The sequence below is a fragment of the Rosa chinensis genome, chromosome 5, assembly GCF_002994745.2.
Source record: "Rosa chinensis cultivar Old Blush chromosome 5, RchiOBHm-V2, whole genome shotgun sequence".
Lineage (NCBI taxonomy): Eukaryota > Viridiplantae > Streptophyta > Magnoliopsida > Rosales > Rosaceae > Rosa > Rosa chinensis.
Window position 1 is genome coordinate 88,645,399 of NC_037092.1, and position 21,543 is coordinate 88,666,941.

The 21,543-nt window shown below is 46.2% G+C and overlaps 2 protein-coding genes across 2 annotated transcripts; one reads left to right on the plus strand and one right to left on the minus strand.

Moving 5' to 3' along the window:
- Positions 1-986: 986 nt before the first annotated feature.
- LOC112164431 (tyrosine-sulfated glycopeptide receptor 1) lies at positions 987-2,795 on the minus strand. Its single transcript, XM_024300622.1, has one exon. The coding sequence runs from the start codon at positions 2,793-2,795 to the stop codon at positions 987-989; it is 1,809 nt and encodes a 602-aa protein (XP_024156390.1).
- Positions 2,796-11,178: 8,383 nt separating this feature from the next.
- LOC112164432 lies at positions 11,179-15,383 on the plus strand. The gene is made up of 4 exons (XM_024300623.1): positions 11,179-11,602; positions 11,807-13,725; positions 13,846-14,089; positions 15,187-15,383. Exons 1-4 carry the CDS (start codon positions 11,179-11,181, stop codon positions 15,381-15,383), a joined length of 2,784 nt encoding a protein of 927 aa, XP_024156391.1.
- The last annotated feature ends 6,160 nt before the right edge of the window (positions 15,384-21,543 follow it).

Genomic DNA, 21,543 nt, shown 5'->3' on the forward strand with positions numbered 1-21,543 from the left:
CCCATCTCGTGCCCTGTCTAGGAAGTTTAGGTGATTAGTGAAATCATATCTGGTGTGTCGTTATGCTCTTTGTACTATTGGTCATTGTTTCCCTGAATTAATTGTTCATTTAGTAAAGAATGAAATTGCAACGGCCTTTGTCCTTTTTAAGCAAGATGTAGTGGAGCAGATATTCTTATTAAAAAAAAAAAAAATGAAGCCAATAGTTCTTGAAATTGTTATTTTGTCATTGATCCTTTAATAAACACTGAGCAGACAATTCTGAGTTAATAAACTTTAGCAGCATGCATAATCAGCAAATTCTTCAAGGGAACATATTCATATGTAGATACGATTGCCTTTGAAGTGAAACCAAGACCAAATTTGCAATTCTTAAGCTCTAAACCTTCGATATCGTGTTGCTGTTTGCTGTGAGTAGAAGGCTCTTGCATGAATACCAGCTTCTTACCCGAGTATTTCCTGTTTGAAGAAAATTCTTTAACCCAAATTTACACTGGAGAATATTTTCCCATTTAAAAGTTAAAAGTGCTTTCTTTTGGCTCCTATCATCTTCCGTTGTCTGATTAGGCTTGAATGAATTACTCCATTGGAGACTCTATCAGTCTGTTGTATGCTAGACCTTATTTAAGTGCCAGTCGATATTATGCTAGTCTTTGGTGGACTAATGTAGTTTCCTTAATGGTATTGCAGGTGTGCATATGTTTCTCTCTGTTGCAAGAATTTTATGCTGGTTGCTCTCAAGATGTCTCCACACAAGTGGCCTACAGAAGCAAGCATATGTGCATATGAATTTCTTGTTAGTTGCCACAAAAAGAAGTAATGTATGGTTATTTCCTCTGTTTGCCAACTACAGGCACATCTACACCGTATGAAGTATAAGTAAATATATGTGAAAATTTCATGCTTGTCGATGGAAATTTGTGGGAATGGTTTATTATGATTATTACAATAAGAGTTTTTGGAGTACCATGACTACTATCTAACTTCTAAACAAACCTTCTCTTCATGCTTGCCATACGCTTTGCTATCATCACATGGAACCTGTCTTGTACATTGTCTAGGAAATGGTAATATGCATACCTCCACTTCGTCATAAGCACTAAAGGACCACAGGCTCCCCAAAATCCTGTAATGTACCCAAGTGCAACAGAAACATAAAACCATGGAATTTGATGCTCCTTGGTGTCTGCATCTTGGGTGCTCATATCAGGTGCATCAGCACCCTCTGTTGTCTGACACTTATTTGGAAGTGGGGCACCACAAAGTTGATTCCCCTCAAATGCAGAAGCATTGAAACTTTGGAGTTGAGTGCTTGATGGTATTGGTCCTCCTAGATTATTGTACGAGACATTGAAACTTGATAAGAAATTAAGACCTGTGAATGATGCCGGGATTTTTCCAGACAAATGGTTCATGGAGAGATCCAGTCTCTCCATATGCTTTAGGTTAGATATCTGGTCCGGAATGTTGCCGGAGAAGTTGTTAGCACTAAGATCCAGCAGTTGGAGAAGCTGCAATTGGCCAATCTCAATAGGTATATTCCCACTAAGGCAATTGTCACGTAGGTATATTGATGGAGCGTAAAATAAATAATTGTACTGTAAAGGTTTTGCATGAACACTGGGTATGTATATAGGCAATTCAATATCAGTACGATGTAGTTGAGCTGCAGCTTGTTCAGACACCAACATCGGTAGCCTGCAGAATTGCTTTGGAAGTTGTCCTGAAAGTAGGTTGGATTCCATGGATAGAGTATACAGCCTAGGAAGATTCCCCATCCAACTTGGAATTGAGCCTGTGATTCTATTCTGATTCAGGTCCAAGATCTCCAGCATTTTGAGTTTTGATATCCACAAAGGGATTTGACCAGTAAGGTTACAGGAACTCAAATCCAGAAGTCGAAGATTTTGGAATCCATCAAAATCAACTGTCCCAAGATCAGCCGGAAGTTCCTCGCCTACAAAACTAGATGCTAATGATAGGACTACAAGGCGTTTGCAACCCATCAGTATCTTCAATGCCTCTTTGACATTAGTCAAACGTTTGTTCCCTCCGAGTGAGAGGAAGGACAGGGATTTCAATGAAACAATATCAGACTGTATTTGAACCTCTAGATTATTATAGTTCACTCGAATTGCTTTCAAAAACTTGCACGAGTAGAGGCTTCTTGGCAAGATACCAAAGAAGTTATTTTTCCGCAAGTCGAGTTTACTAAGTTGGCTAAATTTTGAAAAATTGAGCATGGAGATATCACCTCCCAAGTTGTTGGCTCCCATACGTAGTTCAACGAGGTTTGTGCAATTCATCAGAGATAGGGGAAATGAACCTTCCAGATAGTTGAAATCAAGGATTATGTGTTTCAACTTGGAGAGCTTCCCAAGATGGAGAGGGATCACACCACTCAATTGGTTATAGGAGAGGTCAAGAGTGGTAAGGTTGGTGAGGTTGGAAATTCTATCACTCACTGCTCCATACAATGAATTTAGAGGTAGTGAAATCTCTTCAAGTGTGGTAGAATTAAAGATATCTTCTGGAAGCGATCCTGACAGGTAATTGTAACCACCACGGAAGACCTGCAGTTTGGAACACTTCCCCAGTCCAGAAGATATACTACCATTGAAATTATTGAAGGAAAAATCAAGGTGTCGTAATGAGGAAGAAGGATGACAAATAGAGGATGGGATAGGACCTGAAAAGGTGTTGTTACTGACATTGAAACTAGTTAAATTCCAAGCTTGTTGGAAAAACGAAGATGGAATGGCACCATGTAAGCGATTGCTGGAAAAATCCACCATCCGAATATGACTGGATGGTAGAGAAGATGGTAACACTCCAAAGAGAAGGTTATAGCTCAAATCTAGGATTTCGAGATAATTCAAGGACAAGAAGAATTCAGTTTGGTCTAGAGAACCAGAAAGGGAGTTGTGTGAGAGATTCAAGTGAGTGAGATGTGTGAGATTTGCAAGTGATGATGATGAAAAAATACCTCCTTTTAGTTTGAGCCCTTTGGAGGGTAACTGCAAATGGGTGACCCAACCATCTCGATTACAAGTAATGCCTTCCCAATAGCAACAACTACTAGAAGTCCAGTTTAAGGAAGGAGAAGACAGAGTGAAGGCAAAGGACAAGAGAGAAATACGTTGAGTTTGGATGCATGCATGAATATTATGCGTAAACAATAACAGGAAAATGAGAAGGAAGCAGCTTAAGGATGAAACCATTGCGTGGTTTGCAGGCTGAACTAGCATTTCTTTCTTAGAGGTAGATTTAGATCGATTGCTCACAGGTTTGTGTATTTATATAGCGGGAGCAAAGTAATGCAAGAATAAAAGTAAAAGCAAAACCAAAGAAAATTATTTCACTAGGTGAAACCTTCGTCCCTTGGTTCCTAGTCTTTGCGTGGACTAGGGATCGATGGTGATCCCTTTGTTGTTTGTTGTTGTCAGCTAGTGAAGATAAAGCCTTATTTTCAAGTCTACAATTATGCCAAAGAACTAGATCAGCCCTGCGCACTAACAAGTAGTGGAGAACCAGCAAGTCCAAACCCTGTCTGACCGGCATTCCAATGATCGATTGCATATATACTGTTAAAAATTTCATGGCAGCCGGAAAATTAGTACGTCGCTCACTCATTTTTGTTTTTACTTCAATGAAAATACAAAATTTTATTCCTAGATTCTAGAAAGGAAATGACGACTAACTTTTTTAGTAAAATAATGGTCAAAATGATGTAGGACGAGATTTCAGCCAATTTCAACAAAGAATCTCGAAAAGAAAGAAGCGTCTCTACATTAAGAAGAATGATTTGAATATTGGAAATTAGTATTCAAATAGGCTTCTTAATGATGAAATTAATCATAAATTGCTCTTTTGGATATATCGGGATTTTCGAGCAAAATCTTAGTTGGGATTCCAAATACTTATTTGCGTAATATTATTTAGTATCTAGGATTCTATTTCCGATTTTAATTTAATGAGGTGTAATTAGGTTTCCTAGTTTTAGTCTATAATAAATTGTTCTTTTTGTTTTCTAGTTGCATTAGGTTTATGCTATGTGTCCTATAAAAGGCACTTCTTAGATTGTAATTTTCATTCACGTTATCAATAAAAAAAACCAAATATTAGATAAGTTTATCTATGTTTCTTACGGCTGTGTCCATAATTGCTAGTGGATTATAGCTCATCTCATATGGCTTTCGACGCTTAACAGAGCCTCTTACTATCGTGTTCACGCTTCCCGCATCATTTGGTATCAGAGCGGGTATCTCCCGCTCCTTAGCAGACGACAATCCAAGGGAGAAGTTCACTACCACCAACCTCAATGACGCTGGTCGTAGAGTATCTATCAAAGAAACTTTTGTTGAAGAGGAACATGCCAAGGGATTCGCCCTAGGACAACCTCATCAATCCAAAAAAAAGAGAGAAAAAAAGAAGAAACATGGAACGTTGGATATTCACAACACCGGATTACGACGACTTCCGAACTATATGTATCACCAAAGACAAGGTATGCTCTGTAATAATTGACAGTGGTCTACGAGAGAACTTTGTAGCAAACAAAGTTGTGGATTATTTTCAATTACTGACAGTGAAGCTGAGTGATCCATACTGGATTCCATTTGGAGAGGATGAATATGCACAAGTAACAGAGGTTTGTAAAGTTCCTGTCTCTATGGGAAAATTTTATAAAGAAGAGGTTACTTGTCATGTGATTGACATGGATGACACTAATGTGCTTTTTGGAAGACCATGGCATGAAAGCATCAAAGGTGGTTATTGCAAAGACAACACATATTTATTTAGGTAGGAGTCGCACAAAATTAAAATCAAGCCTGGAAGGAAGAACATCAAGAATGACCATCCTGAGGTATGTGAAAATGAACATGAAGAAGTTACTTTGAAGATTGAAGAGAAACTCATTAAAGACAAGGAAGCTGATTCATTCATCACATCGATACCCATGTCTTGCATGCCTAATTGTGTTCAAGATCAACCCAAGGAGAAGTCAATGGCCATTCCTTTTCAAGTGGAGGAGTTTAAGTTTCAAGATACTTATTCTAAACTTATCTACGGTATTGGATTCATGGTGATACCTTTTAATTTCAAGAATATTGAAGTTGATGGCTTATCATGTTTTATTCCTACTAATGATCGAGCTGTATTCAAGAAGAACTCGAGGTCGAGTTCTTTTCAAGTCGAGGAGACTGATGTAGGACGAAATTTCAGCCAATTTCAACAAAGAATCTAGAAAAGAAAGAAGCGTCTCTACATTAAGAATAATGATTTGAATATTGGAAATTGGTATTCAAATAGGCTTCTTAATAATGAAATTAATCATAAATTACTCTTTTGGATATATCGGGATTTTCGAGAAAAATCTTGGTTGGGATTCCAAATACTTATTTGTGTAATATTATTTAGTATTTAGGATTCTATTTCTGATTTTAATTTAATGAGGTGTAATTAGGTTTCCTAGTTTTAGTCTATAATAAATTGTTCTTTTTGTTTTCTAGTTGCATTAAGTTTATGCTATGTTTGTTACGGCTGTGCCCATAATTGCTAGTGGATTCTAGCTCATCTCATATGGTTTTCGACGCTTGACGGAGCCTCTTGCTATCGTGTTCACGCTTCCCGCATCACAAAATCTCGTATTCTGATAAGAATACGTACAATTGACAGCATGAGGATATGTTTATGTACCGTGTCAAAGTTGAAGTTGGTTTTGATGGCTCCAATGATTTTCATTTGTATGGAATATGGTGGCCTAATAAGGCAATGAAATTACTCCAATGAATGCCTTGATGCATACTGTAAATGCTTCCTTAGGCCTTAGCACAGTGTTCCAGAAACTTTCGTTATTGGGTTAGCCATACAGTTCACATGTTTCTAGCGGTTCACAACTTCACATGACATAACCTAAATTAATTGCTACGTGGAAATGGACGCTGGTCTTTTGAGGACTTGTTTGAGCCCAAAAGTAATTCTGGCAGAATCCTTTAGTGGGTCTGGACCAGCGGGCTGATACCTGCGGCCCAAAAATAAGGCTACATGGGTTTGGTTTATGGTTTCGCTCATCCCGTGTTTCGTAAGGAGATGAAGTCTTATTGAAATCGAGTAGTAGAGACTAAACAGGAAACTTCAATTGAGAATCCTTCTAGGGCAAGGAGCAATCGAAAGCCCTAAGGTATAAATACAGGGTTAAGCGGCGAAATCAAAAGACCGCTCTCGAATCAATCAATCCCAGCGATTACAAAGCCTCCTCGGAGCAAACCTTCAACCTCGTTGAAACCCGGTGACCGCGCGCCAGTCCTAGTCTCTTCACGAGCCGGCTGTCAGCATCACCAGATCAACCCGGCGACCGTACTTCCAGTCCCAGTCTCCTCGCGAGCTGACTGCTAGAACAACCGCCACTGTTACTTCCAGCGAAGCAAGGGTAACGCCCTCGCACCCAGCGAAGCTAAAGTCACGCTTTAGCAAACCCGTGCTTCTCTCAAACTTCCCAGTGATTGCTCTGCTTAGCCTTCCAACGTTGAGTATCGATACGGTGAACGTAAAGAGACCACAACCAAAGCCCTTACCCGCGTAAGGCAAGAAGTCCTTTTCCGAAAGGCAAGAAAAGAACCCTGTGACGAGGTTGGTGCTCTCCTCGTCCACAGCGCTTGAAGAAGAAGTCAGGTCACGGGACTACCCCAACGACTGCACCCCGCGGTGCTGGCACGCCTGCGCAATCACTCGCTCAAAAGAGACTGTTTGCACACCAGCTGGTTTTGGAGCCAAACATTTTGGCACGCCCAGTGGGACAACAAACTAGTGTTTCTTTTTTAACGCAACCATTGGGAAGTCTAGCGATAACCCCTACCAAAAGGGCTACGCTAACTGCTCAAAGCATAAGACCTCCAGATACATATCGCATTCTCGTGCGGACTGTCGTGGTCTCTCTGAAGAACAAGTGACGCGACGATTCTCTCTTCCGACCCAATCAACCGGTATGTCAACTTCACAAGGTGAGAATCGCTCGACCGCGACTGAAGGTCAGAGCGTCAATGTTAATCAGGCCAACGAGCCTGTTAACACCGCCACTGTCGACACTGTAGTGGAAGGTGGTGAAGAGGAGGCTTTTGTTTCGAAGCCTATCCCGGAAGGAGCAACCTTTGAGGAGACACTCGCGATCCTTATGGAGAATGTCGACAACCATCGCAAGAAGATGGACGCTGATTTGGCCAGAGAAACTACAAAATCAGAAAGGCTCCTTCGCGAAATTGAGCAGCGTATGACTCTATACGCGGAGAATACCAGGCAGCAGGTTACACAAACAGAGAGTGCCTTGAAGGCGCAAGCTATAACCATCGCTGCCGAATAGAATGAGCGTCATAAGACAATTTTGAACGCCATAGCGGACCATTCCAAGCAAACCGCGTCGAACATAGCAGATCTTCGCAAGGATAGGGCCAACTTGGCAACTGAAGTGGCTATGCAGAGGGCCGAATTGAACCATGCGAAAGATGTGATGAACAAGGCCTTAGGGGATCCTAATGCTATCCTTGGCTCTCTTGGCCAGCCATCCGGTTCAGGCAAGTACGTGCCACCAAATCAGCGCGAGAAGGCTAACCAAAATGCTGTTTCTTCCTCAGCTACTGTTGCTGCTACTCCATCGAAGAACAAGGAGCAAGCCTTGGTTATCAATGGCAGCAAAGAAAAGACTGCGTCGTCAAGCTGACAGGCCACTAAGAAGCACCAAGTCTCAAAGGGTGCAGGAACTGCATCAGAGTCTGTGACTTTCGTCCAGTACGACAGCGACGGAGCAGAAGTGATATACCAAGAATTGCCGGGAAGTTATTATGCGCTCGACCAGACTGGCGCCCCGATCAAAATAACCGCTTTGTCGAAGGAAGAGGTTACCCCTGCAGTAACTCTCCAGCAACAAGCTACTACCCGCACTGTGCGTGTTGGGGAAGGATCAACGATGGTGAACCAGGCAACCCCTGGACAAACTGCTCACCGAGCTGCGGTGATTCATCCTCCGCCTCCAGCCCCAGAGTATGTGAGACGTGATGAGGTGGACGAGATGATCAGATTGGCAAACCCTAGAGCCCAGCCGGATGGGGTTTATGAGGGGCCTTTTCCCCTACACATCATGCTCGCGCCTTTCCCTCGAGGTTATAAGAATATCATCTTTACTACTTTTTCAGGGGAGGACACGGAAGATGCGGCAACACACTTGGCCCGATTTAAGGTGCAATGTGGCAAATACCAGAATGATGATGTCCTCAAGTGCAGGATCTTTGGCACTTCGCTGTCTGGCGCTGCCTTCAGATGGTTTTCTAAACTCAGACCGGGGACAGTGGAGGATTGGCCGGCAATGGAGCTACTTTTCTGTGCGACATTTGGAAATATTGAGCCGGAAGTAGGCCTGGCCTCTCTCACTCAGATGGCCCAACAGCCTACAGAATCGGCAGTCACTTATCTTCAGCGCTTTCAAATCCAGAAAGCCAAACTAAATGTCATCCTGCCCGAGAAGGAGCTAGTCAAGTTGGCGGTCAAAGGATTGGAGCCTCGACAAAGAAAGAAGCAGCATGGCAGCATGATTCAGTCGATGGGAGAACTCATCACGGAGGTGGGCAGTTTTGAGCATCTCCTCAGAGAAACAGATGCAAGGAAGAATGCTTCCAGAGGAACGTATGTGCCTGGTAAACACCGTACTGTAGCGGCCCTGAGCTACCAGCCGACCACTTACGACCCTTATTACCATCATAACACTGGAGAGGTGGTCCAAGATGACGAAGAGGATGAGGATAATGATATAGCAGCCTATGAACTGACCGGGAAGAAAAACTCGTCCTTGAAGCAGTTGAAGATTTCCAAGGAACCTATTAAGCTCAAGTCAATGGCCTTCACCAAACCGGAGTTCGCGGCATATACCTATGATGCCAACAAAGCTCATGAGATCCTCGACGAGATGATTGCTGCGAAGATGGTGAAAACCGATTTTGGGCCTTTTCCACGGCCAGAACAGTTGAAGGGAAAGAAATACTGCAAGTTCCATAATCTGTGGAACCACAACACCGCGGACTGTGTGAAGCTCAAAGACCAGATTCAAGTTTGGCTTAATAACGGCAGCTTGCAGGTAGAAGCTCCGGTCACCGCAGCAGCACTAGTTGATGTGGACCCCTTCCCCGACACCGGAATCAATATGGTCAATGTGGACTGGAACAAAAAGCAGCAACGGAAACCAACGCTGGATTTGGCCACGAGCAAAGAGGGTCATAGGTCCACCGCAGATGAAGTGTCAGTTAAGGGTAGAATTGCGGCGACCAACCAGGCTTCACCTGTGATTCTGTGCTCGCAATGTAAAGAGGAGTGTGGTATCCAAATACCGTACGAAGAAGTCGAGCAGACGTTTCACTTTGGTTCCCTACCTCCAGTCAAGTGGGCCTCATCGTCGCGGAACTATCAGCCTACCAGCCCAAGAGAACGGGAGAGCATATCATCGCCATCATCCCCCAGAGACTCCAATCTATTCCTGAAATTAAAAGCAGCCGCCAGCGAGCCGAAGCAGGAAAAGACCAGAGGCGGTTGCAATGATATTCTGACCAAGCCCTATATACCGCCCGCTTCAGCTAATCCTATCAAAGAGGGTCGATGGTACACCAGGGAAAAGGGCAAGGCAGTGGAGATTAGCCCGTCCCGGAAGAGGAAGCTGCAGCGCAGGTTCGGTGAAGCCAAGCGCGCTCTAGAGGCCTTAGACCAGGGCCTGATCAAACCTTCCCAATTGGTCAAGTCACCCGAGCAATACCAGAAAGAAATGGAAGCGTTGGCTGCCAAACCGTTGAGACCTCCCCGTGGTCTTAACAAACAAACAGATTCGCTAACGGGGGCTTCAAAGCCCAGTGTGTTTTGCAGGATTACTAAAGAGCGTTCACCACCTCTTACCCGGATGGAAAACTCGCCAACTCGACTTTCGTATGTTCGGCGCAAGCTCTCCCAAGAAGCATCAGTGGTCAAGGCTTCGGTCTTTGACAGGCTGGGGGGCAAGGACAGAGCTAGTAACACTTTGCAATGGCGACCCAAGAAAATCCAAAGTGTGGTCATCTCTGCCTCAGAGGAGCACGGGGAACCAGAGAACCCTAAGCCGGTTGTAGTGGCGCAAGAGCTCGAGCCACAAGGGCTTGAACATTGCCAGGTAAAAGGCCTCACGGAAGGGTCGTTAGTAGATTGCTTGGCTCAGCAGCTCCAAACTGATATCCCGCTGGAAGAACCCAAGATAGATTTGGATGACGACATGGAAGGGACTGAGACTGCTGACGTTTCTTGCAACATGGTTTATGTACTCCCCGCAAAATATGCATTGCCAGTCGCTGCTCAGGATTGCGTGGGGACAGAAGGAGAGGGTGTGCAACCATTGCAGGTCACTTCAGCAACCGCGACACCTGTAGAAGATAGCGCCTCGTCAGACCCCGAAGAGGTTTCAAACAATGGGTCATTGATGAACTTCTCCAAGCCAACGCCAGCCATGGTCCAGCACATGCGACCGCTATATATTACGGCAGACATCGGCGGTATTAAAGTCAGCAAAATCATGATTGACACCGGAGTAGCTGTCAATGTCGTCACCACCAGGACCATGCACTTACTGGGAATCAAGCGGGAGAAAATCCAGTCCACGTCTCTTACACTAAAAAATTTCGCGGGCACAGTAACAAAAACCTTAGGGTTATTATTCCTGCGTATTAAGGTCGGACCAGCAGAGGGGGTTTACGCCTTCTTTGTGACGGATTGTTATGCGGCTTACAGTGCCATTTTGGGCAGAGACTGGATCCACCGGAGTTACTGCGTGCCCTCGACACTTCATCAAGAGCTGGTTATGTGGAATAGGGAAACGGACACAGCAGAGGTGGTCCAAGCAGATCCCCGTCCTTTCCCGGTCTCCGCAAATTATGTAGATGCCAGATACTATTTGGAGCCTATCATCCCATTACAGGTTAGTGGCATCGATAATAAGGGCCGCCCCACAGGGGTGACGGCCTCTGAACTAGCGCAGTGGGGGCTCACGCTCGCCAAAGAAGGCTTGGAAAGGCCTAGCCACGCTGTGCCCAAACCTTTAACAGATTAATGGATTACGACCTCTCGGAAGAAGGAATAGAGGCCTTCCACTCGATACATGAACGATTGTCATCATACATGGTGGAAAAAGAAGCTTATGATCGCATCGCAACCTTAGAGGTTGTTAATGAAGAACTTTCTGACCCGGAGGATGAAGGTGAAGTTAATATTCAACTCGCCCCAGCGGTGTTGGACGACACACCTCCCAAAGTTAAAGACCCTACTGAGAAGGTTAACCTGGGCACAGTGGACGAGCCTATGGAGGTATCTATCAGCGCTTACCTAGAGCTTAGCGAGAAGCAGAGGCTCATAGACTTACTGCAAGAATTCAAGGATTGCTTCGCGGAGAAGTATGAGGACATGCCCGGCCTGTCGCCAGATTTGGTTTGTCATCAACTACCAACTCTTCCTGACAAGAGGCCCGTTAAGCAGGAACCTCGACGAATGAATTCGGAGACCCAGATTCTTGTAAAGGAAGAGGTAGAGAAAATGCACAAATCAGGTATTATCAGGGTTGCCAAGTATAATCAGTGGCTATCTAATATAGTGCCTGTCCGAAAAAAGAATGGCAAGATGAGAGTTTGCGTTGATTATAGAGACTTGAATCTCGCTACACCTAAAGACGTTTACCCCATGCCGGTCGCGGATATGTTGGTAGATGCGGTGGCAGGCCATGAGCTGTTGTCCTTCATGGACGGTACTGCAGGATATCATCAGATTCCGGTCGCTGAAGAAGACAGACACAAGACTGCTTTCCGCTGCCCTGGCTTCACAGGAGTTTTCGAATATGTGGTCATGCCGTTTGGCCTGAAGAACGCAGGTGCGACGTATCAGAGAGCCATGAATTTGATCTTCCACGACATACTGGGAAAGGTTCTAGAGGTATACATTGATGATGTAGTCGTCAAGTCTCAGAAGAGAGGGGATCACATCGTGGATCTCAGAAAAGTATTTGAGCGCATGCGCAGACATAGACTTAAGATGAACCCGGCCAAGTGTGTGTTTGGGGTTCAGGCAGGAGACTTTCTGGGGTTTATAGTCCATCAGCGAGGAATTGAAGTCCCCGAGGACAAGGCAAGCGCAGTCATTAATGCATCTCCCCCGCGGACGAAGAAGGAATTACAACGTCTGTTGGGTAAGATTAATTTTCTAAGGCGTTTCATCTCTAACTCTGCAGGAAAAATCCAACCGTTCTCACCTTTGCTGAGATTACAAGGGCAGAACGAGTTTGTGTGGGAACCCAAACACCAAGAGGCTTTCGACAGCATCAAGGCCTATTTGGCAAACCCACCAGTCTTGGTTCCACCTAGAACCGGGATCCCATTAAAGTTGTACATTTCAGCAGCCGAGGCTTCCATTGGCAGCCTGCTCGCTCAGGACGATGAGGGAGGTGTCGAGCATGCTATATTTTATCTCAGCCGCACACTGACAGACTGCGAGACAAGGTACACCCCTATGGAGAAGCTGTGCCTAACCCTGTACTTTTCAGCGTGCAAGTTGCGACACTACATGCTATCCTTTACCACTTGCATCATCGCTCAGACCGATTTGGTCAAATACATGTTGTCCAGGCCTATCTTGAGGGGCCGCATTGGCAAATGGGTATTGGCGCTTTCAGAGTTTTCACTCCAGTATGTACCCCAGAAAGCTGTCAAAGGGCAGGCCATCGCAGACTTTCTCGCACATCATCCTACGTTAGAAGTACCTACACTGAAGGAGTTAGAGATTGCCTGCACCACTACGACTCGACCAGATAAAGCGTGCATCCCTGAGTACGCGGTTTGGTATCAAGCCACAATCTCTCTACAGCCCTGGGTATTATTCTTTGATGGTTCACGAACGGATACGCTGGCTGGCGCGGGGATTGTTTTGGAAAACCCGGCTGGTGACCGCTTCTCTTATTCATTCCAGCTAACATTCCAATGTACCAATAATCAGGCTGAGTATGAAGCTCTTATCATTGGACTCAAAGTCTTACTGGAAATGGGCATAAGAGACGTTCAGATCCGCGGCGATTCTCAGCTCGTTATTAACCAGCTCCAGGAAAAATATCGCTGTGCGAGTTGGTTGCCCATACCTTATCTGAACCGCGCCATCGAGCTTCTGGATCAATTTACCGATGTTGATATGGAATATATACCACGCGAGCGCAACTTTGCAGCTAATGAGCTCGCTCAGTTGGCTACTGGCATCACATTGAAGTATGGAGTGCGTGAGCGCATTTTGAAAGTTGAACGTCGCACACTGCCTTCGTGGTTTGCTCGCCCTGATCCACCAGACGAGCCCGTCATCGCGGTACTGGAACCTATTGATGTTGATTGGCGGATTCCATTGGTTGAATACCTCAAACACCCAGGCCCCAGCGCTGACAGGAGGATGCATTTCCTCGCATTGAATTACTTCCTTCGAGGCGATGAGTTGCGCCGACGGGGGGAGGATGGCGTCGATTTTCGGTGTGTCTATGGTCGCGAGGCTAAGAGATTAATGCGCGAGGTGCACACGGGGATATGTGGATCCCATCAAGCTGGACCTAAGATGCGCTGGCTCCTGCGACGTCATGGCTATTATTGGCCCAGCATTTTGAAGGATTGTATCGCATTTGCCAAAGGATGTGAGGACTGTCAGGCACACGGTCCAGTCCAGCATGTTCCTAACATTCCTATGCAACCTGTTATTAAGCCTTGGCCTGCGCGAGGCTGGGCACTGGACTTGATTGGGATGATCCATCCTCATTCTTCCATGCAGCACAAGTTTATCATCGTCGCCACTGACTACTTCACTAAATGGGTTGAAGCAGAGCCTTTGAAGGAGGCCTCAGGCGCTACCATTCGCCAGTTTATTTTCCGTAACATTCTTTGCAGGTTTGGTATCCCTGAGGTGCTGGTTTCGAACAGGGGGGCAGCGTTCATGGGAGGCCCCGTTGAGGAGTTGGTCAATGATTTTGGCATTCAATTCATACATAGTACTCCGTATTATGCTCAATCTAATGGTCAGGCGGAGGCTAGCAACAAAACAATCATCACCTTACTAAAGAAGATGTTGGTAGAGAACCCTCGACAATGGCATGACACTTTGTATGAGACACTTTGGGCCTATCGCACTTCTAAACGCAACCCCACCGCCACGACGCCGTATGCGCTTATGTTCGGCCACGACGCTGTCTTACCATTAGAAATTAATGTTCATTCTCTGCGTGTGCAAGAACAGCATCATTTGATTGGCGAGGATTATGTTCAAGCAATGTGGCAGGAGCACGAAGATTTAAGCGAGCAGCGCTTGGCCGCTTTGGACAATTTGGTGATGGAAAAACAACGTATCGCCCGCGCCTACGATAAGAGGACGCGTGGTCGTAGTTACAAAGAAGGCGACCTCGTCTGGAAGGCCATTTTACCCTTGGGTGAAAAGTTCACCGGTCGCGGTAAATGGACGCCGCGATGGGAGGGACCCTTTGTTATCCACCGGATATTGGAACGAGGCGCTTTTCACCTCAAAGACGTTGATGGCGACATCCATCGCAACCCTATTAACGGCCGCTACTTGAAGAAATATTATCCAAGTGTTTAGGAGTTCGAAGATCCTCCTGATCCTGTTCCTGCCCAGACTGGGGGGCAACCTTAATCTTCATTGGCTCGCTTCATTTCTCTATGTTGGTTCGGCCTTTAATCTGTGGCCTATTGTTTTTGTATCTGCTACCCGCTGAACATTGGGGGGCAACTCCATATCTAGTGGGGCCTTTTCGAGGCTTTATTTTGTAGCACCTAATCTATTTTGTAACAGCCTATACAAGAGGCTTTGTTTATACTCATAATCCAGTTACCTTAGTCACTTCTTTGTTTTATTCACTATCTTGACAAAGTGTGTGAAGGATAGATATGAGAGCCTATACAAGAGGCTTTGTTTTAGACTAACAAATTTTTGCAGAGTTTTGCAGATTTCTGGTTAAAGCGAGAATCTTATTCATAAAGTAGCTTTGCGGCCAGAAGCATACAACAGAATAGAGCAATACAGTTTCACATGCAATTACAAAAGTGGCTCTGACAGAAGCATAAAAGTTTAAAAGTGACTTATTGTGGTTGCGGGGGTAAGGATCTGGGCGCTACCACCTCAGAGCATTCTTCCTCTCTACACTTAGATCCTCCTCCTCAGTCGCCTCCTCTGTCATCATTACCGGAGGAAGAGGGAAAGAAGAGATCCTTCATACCCTTTCCTTGAGCCGTTCCTCCGGGCAGGAGTTGGGGTCCGGAGCAGGCGTGACTCACAACCACATCTACCTCCTGGGGTAAATCAGAAAGTGCGTACCCAGGCCCCAGAGGTAGACAGCGGAGGCAGGACGGTAGACCTCAAAGTGGCCTTCCTTCCTACCTCCACTCGCTCCTCGCAGGCAGTCTGAAAAGTTGGACTCCTCAGAATGTCGTTCTGCCGCGTTAGGAGCGCGGCATGTTCTTCAGTTTAACTGAGACTGGCAAGTTCATCCAGATTTTCAGAAACCGAAGACATGCCACTGGACCTGAGATTAGGCCATGAGGCCTACCCAGGTCTTGAGATTAAGCCATGAAGCCTAAGGGTTTGTGGCTAAAGTTGGAATCATAGGGGGAAGATTTCAGAAATTGAAGAAAAAGCAACAAGTCTTGCGAGGTTATCCTTGGAAGAGACATGGTGGTTTGGGTATCGCTCTTCTTTGGATACCGGTATTTATAGGGCCAATCCCACACCGTGCGATAAGCTGTTGAGGCCTTTTCAACGCCATCAATAAGGGAATCAATGCGGTTAAATGCTATGATCTCGGAAATGGAAGATATTAGAAACGCGTGGGAAGCAGGACGGTCTCCAAGGAAGTAACCGCCCAAAATAGGGCTATCTTATCAGCGGTTTTGCTTTTCATTAATTGACAGACTCGCTCTTAAATGATATTTGGGCCGAGCAAAGCGGGCTAAATGTTAAATATATTAAATTAAAAAATAAAATGGGCCTGAGGTAAGAGGCCTAAAGTTTACGACCCGCATGGGTCAAACGAAGCAAGTGTTCATCTAGACGAAAGCTAGCGTCAGCTGCAGCTCGCTCCGCTTGTCGAACCGCTTCGCATGCTTGAGCCAAGTCCTGGGACATCGCTTCGAGGGCGGCTAAGGGTTGCTCTATCTGAGGTTCCTCTTGCTCAAGTTGGGCCGTCACCACCACCAACTGGGCCTAGGCTTCGATTAGTTGGGTTTGGAGGTCCTGAATATGGGTTCGAAGGTGGGTCTGCGAGATCCGTAGGTCCCTAACACGGATCGCTCGATCACCTAAGGAGTCGCGAGATGCCTCTGCTTGTTGTGCAAGGTCGCGATAATGAGCCTGGACCTGCCTGGCTTGCGCAATCGCGGCCGTTCTCTCATTAATCTGCGCCGGGAGGTTTTGTATAAGCTCATATATCTCAACGAATTCAGCTTCAGTGATAGTGCGTTCGCGGCGAAGCACCATCAGATACTCTTGAGCTCTGGCAGGTGCGCCTGGCAACAAAATGTCTGGACCCAGAAGTCGCTGCAAGCTGTCCCTCGCTTCATCTGTGACTCCTGGGGGAGCCACTTCGAGTGCAAGAACAAGCCTTTCCAGCCTATTAGGAGGCTCGGGAGGAGGGACGTTGGCAATAGCATCAGCATCATCAGCAGCAACAGGGACTTCCTGAGGCTCGACGACGAGGGCCGCGACCGGTTCCGGTGCTGCATTCATATCAGCTCCTACTTCTAGAACCTGGGGGGCAGGTTCTTGAGCCGCCATGCCCTCATCAGCGGGCCTAGCAGGGTCAGCAACAGCGGTTTCCTCAGCAGGAGCGTTACTCTGTAATGGAGAAGGATTGTCAGATATACAAAGATGAACAAGAACTCAGGCATTAATTTTAGACTTAGAGTACCTCTGCGATAGGAGCTTCGTCTGAGATGCCTATCGGCGCGGGCTCTTGAACTGCCTCACCAGGAGTGGGACTGGGCGATACAGGCGCTGACGGTTGTGCGGCGATCGGTTCCTTAGATGTTGCATCCGGAAGGAGTGCATTTTCTTCCGGTTCAAGTGAACTATCCTCTATAATTTGCACAGGAATAGAGGCTGAGTCACCAGCGGCGCTGGCAGGAGGTGGAAGATTTTCAGGGACTGCGGGTGCCGGCACTTGTGAGGCGATTGTTCTTTGACTAGCAGCTGAAGAGCCTTCTCCAGCATGTTCAGATAGTCTGCGACGAACCTGTGAAGGAAAAGGTTATGAAGTATAGACAGAAATATAGATAATTTCTAACATGAGCTCCTTGCTTCTTACCAATCGGTCAGCCAGTGGTTCATCTCCTTCCCAGGGGTCAGCATGAGTGTCCGAGCGACTGCGCTTGCGAGCTATAGCGACCGCGACCTGTTAAAAACAGGAGGTTAGAATTTAACTCACAGAGTATGATCCGGAAGATAGAGGGTTCTTACAGTTTGAGGGTCGTCGTCATCAGAAGAAGAAGAAGAGTGTTCGGCTGCAAATTCAGCGAGTACTGCCTTTTGTTTTCCAGATTGTTCGGTAGCCGGGGAAGCACTGGTTGTGCGGCGGCCAGGGCGTGGCGTACTCCCCTAGTGCAAATAAGTATAAGTAAAAGGGGAAGCAACGAAGGAATTTGCAGAGGTTAAGGTTATAGTACTTACTTCTGAAGGGGGTTCACGAATTACAATGCCAGCCTGGGCCGGACGAGGGGCCCGCGCAGGACGGACCACTTGAAGGTGCCGGGTCCTGTTAGTGTCTTCAGAGAAACGAGCGAGCGTTTCAATATCGGCAGGATATGGATTCCTGAGCTCGCCAAAGAGGGTAGCGAAGAGTTCGTCATCTGGTTGGGTCCAGCAATTGACGGAAACTTCTTTCCACCAAATCTCATATCCTTCTTCAGTTCTGTCTACAGCGTTGAGGGTCTGGGCCCAGTCAGGGAGATCAACTAGCACGAGCATGCTCTGTGCCGGCGGGGATCCGGAGGGGGGCCCGAATCTTCGCCAGGAAGTGTTGTAGTTCCAGGCATCGTACAGAGGGACTGGTACCAACTGGACAAGGCCGAATTGGCGGGCAAAATGATTGGGAGCATAGAGCTCATAGCTGAGTTCCTCAGCGGCAATCCGGATGTCTGAACAGGAGACTGCGCGGCGAAACGCCAGGCGAGCGCAGTTGGAATAGCGAGGATCGCCAGGAAGGAAGCCATATTGGAGCACAGAGGGGAATCTTCTTCCCAGAATTAAATCACAGTATGGCATGTCGTCTAGCAAATACAGATAAGAAAAGCATTCGGAATAAGGGGGAGATGAGTACTTGTCCTCGCGGCAAAACCATCGACCTAACAGTTGATCGGCCGGTGGAAGTAGCGGGATATCTTCACGGCGGAAGAATTGAAAGTATGTCTGGATCCAGAAATCCAAAATCCAGAAAGGACCAGAAATGCTGGTCTCAAAGGGATGCATCGTCGCTTGGTACAGCATGCGATAGAGGGCCCCTAACACCGGTTGTCCGAGCCCGACGTTGCTGCCGTTGTAGAGGGCTGTTGCTAAATAGGTCCAAGTGCCAGTGGGCTTACAGGAGGAGGTACAGAATATGAATTTACAGAGCCAATACTCAAGGAAAGCGATTCCTCCGGTCGCATTGTGTTCTCGGCTGTAATATGCCAACCATCTCGGGTAGGAACCACTATGAGCGCTGCGACCTTGCTGGGCCATGGTCAAAGTAAAGTCGACAGAGTCAAATTGTCCATGCACATAGGGCTCGCCATCGATGGATAGGCCAGTGATGGCAAGGATATCCAACAGAGTGATGCTCATTTGACCAAATCTAAAGTCAAATGTGTTGGTGGCGGTATTCCAGAAACAGAGGAAAGCAGCGATTGGCGAGCGATTACCACCGCGAGGAAGATGCAAACATAAATCAATAGCGTGGGTGATACCTGCAGCATTCCAGCGACCTAGATCCCGCGCCCGCGTCTCACGGTACCAAGAAAGCTCTTGTGCACTAATGGAGGATGGCCAATTCCCTATCTTGGCTCGGTGGTTTTGGGCCCCCCAACCGCTAAAGTCTCCAGGAGTCCTTCGGAGGACTGGAATGGGTCTGCGAACAGGAAGACCGTAAAAGGCAAGGGCATCGTCCGGGATAACGCCTTGTGGTGCTGGGCCCAACCCGGTGTGGTGGTCGGAGAGACGAAGGAGTAGGGGTCGGTGAATAGTGGTTTCTAGATGAATGCGAGCACCAATGCTGGTGCCCCAAGTCCGAGCAGCCGTTTCGTTTAATTCTTCTTCCTGATCGATGATGATTTTCTTAGGGGGAGCCATTTCTGGATCGTTTACACGGAAGATGCGAGCAGAAATGGGTTTTTCTGGGTTTAAGAGACTGAAGGGGTTTCTGATGTGACAGGGTTGCGGCTGTGAGTTTAAATAGAGGATTTTGTGAGGGAAACGATGCGACAGAAAGCGTTTCACAAACGAAAGGACACGACCTTCATTAATGGCATCGTTTCCAGCGACCGACACGTCTTTCTAAAAGTCCCCTTCAATCAGTTACATTCTAACGGGCCTGATTTCGGGGCCTGGGGGGCAATGTTTGAGCCCAAAAGTAATTCTGGCAGAATCCTTTAGTGGGTCTGGACCAGCGGGCTGATACCTGCGGCCCAAAAATAAGGCTACATGGGTTTGGTTTATGGTTTCGCTCATCCCGTGTTTCGTAAGGAGATGAAGTCTTATTGAAATCGAGTAGTAGAGACTAAACAGGAAACTTCAATTGAGAATCCTTCTAGGGCAAGGAGCAATCGAAAGCCCTAAGGTATAAATACAGGGTTAAGCGGCGAAATCAAAAGACCGCTCTCGAATCAATCAATCCCAGCGATTACAAAGCCTCCCCGGAGCAAACCTTCAACCTCGTTGAAACCCGGTGACCGCGCGCCAGTCCTAGTCTCTTCACGAGCCGGCTGTCAGCATCACCAGATCAACCCGGCGACCGTACTTCCAGTCCCAGTCTCCTCGCGAGCTGACTGCTAGAACAACCGCCACTGTTACTTCCAGCGAAGCAAGGGTAACGCCCTCGCACCCAGCGCAGCTAAAGTCACGCTTTAGCAAACCCGTGCTTCTCTCAAACTTCCCAGTGATTGCTCTGTCCAGCCTTTCAACGTTGAGTATCGATACGGTGAACGTAAAGAGACCACAACCAAAGCCCTTACCCGGGTAAGGCAAGAAGTCCTTTTCCGAAAGGCAAGAAAAGAACCCTGTGACGAGGTTGGTGCTCTCCTCGTCCACAGCGCTTGAAGAAGAAGTCAGGTCACGGGACTACCCCAACGACTGCACCCCGCGGTGCTGGCACGCCTGCGCAATCACTCGCTCAAAAGAGACTGTTTGCACACCAGCTGGTTTTGGAGCCAAACAGGACTAATTAAGTTGCCTAGCTGATTTGATGTTGTTGCCTAGCAATGATGGTTTGACAGCCTCTGTATTGACTATTATTATTTATTATGTAAACATATGAGATTACGAGATGAGGAAACTAATTAAGATCTAGTTTTTTTTTATAAGAAAAGAAAAAATAATTTAAAGAAGGAAGCCTCTTGGGCAACCAAAGTTTACAACGTCAAAAATTAAGGCTCTAGAAGCCTCACTTGGGACCCTATCACTCCAAGATATAGGAGAAGCAGCATTATGTCCTAAATTTGCAATAGCATCAGCTACAAAGTTTGCTTCCCTATAGATATGCTTAAAGGTAATTTGAGAAAAGGAAGTTGCAATGGTTCTAATGTCTTCAATCAATTTGAGTAGCCTCCACGGTGGAATCACCCTTCCGATAACTACATCAATAACCAGCTTTGAGTCTCCTTCAACTTCAACTCTTGTAAAACCTTTGTCTTTGGCCGCAATTAGACTATCCCTGAGTGCAGTAGCTTCTGCAACAGGAGTAGAAGAATTGCCAACACACTTGGTTGTAGCAATAACTGGTCTTCCATTATGGTCTCTGATAACGAAACCACTAGCAGCTGAATCTCTTCTAACTGAGCCATCAAAATTGATTTTAACAAAAGAACTAGGAGGTGCAGACCACTTAATTGTGGTTGAAAGGTTTGAAGTTTTTGCTCCACTTGTACTAGTGTTAAGATCAGCAAAGCTTTTCATTATTGCTTCAACTGACATAACAATTGACATAGGATTGACAGAAGCTGTTCTGAAAATAACATCATTTCTAGTCTTCCAAACCTGATAATCTTTGCAAACAGGTCTTCCATTAGTAATAATCCTAATTAAGATCTAGTTGATTGAATACTATATACTTAATGATGGACTCGGACACATCAATGTTCTAAAAGACTCGTTCATTTTTTGGATGGTTGAACCTTGCGGTCAATAATGGCTGGTCGAAAGTTGAAACTGATAAAACTATCATCATAAACCCGAACGTTCACATTAGCATGCACTAATTAACAATAGTTTTTTCGA

Excerpts from the sequence above, each read along its gene's own strand:
- LOC112164432 (XM_024300623.1), top strand. The coding sequence starts at position 11,179 with ATGGTGGAAAAAGAAGCTTATGATCGCATCGCAACCTTAGAGGTTGTT. Across the intron at positions 13,726-13,845 it reads AAGGATGTGAGGACTGTCAG|CACAAGTTTATCATCGTCGC; the intron begins GCACACGGTCCA and ends TCTTCCATGCAG. Across the intron at positions 14,090-15,186 it reads GTATTATGCTCAATCTAATG|GATCTGGGCGCTACCACCTC; the intron begins GTCAGGCGGAGG and ends TGCGGGGGTAAG.
- LOC112164431 (XM_024300622.1), bottom strand. The coding sequence starts at position 2,795 with ATGGTGGATTTTTCCAGCAATCGCTTACATGGTGCCATTCCATCTTCG.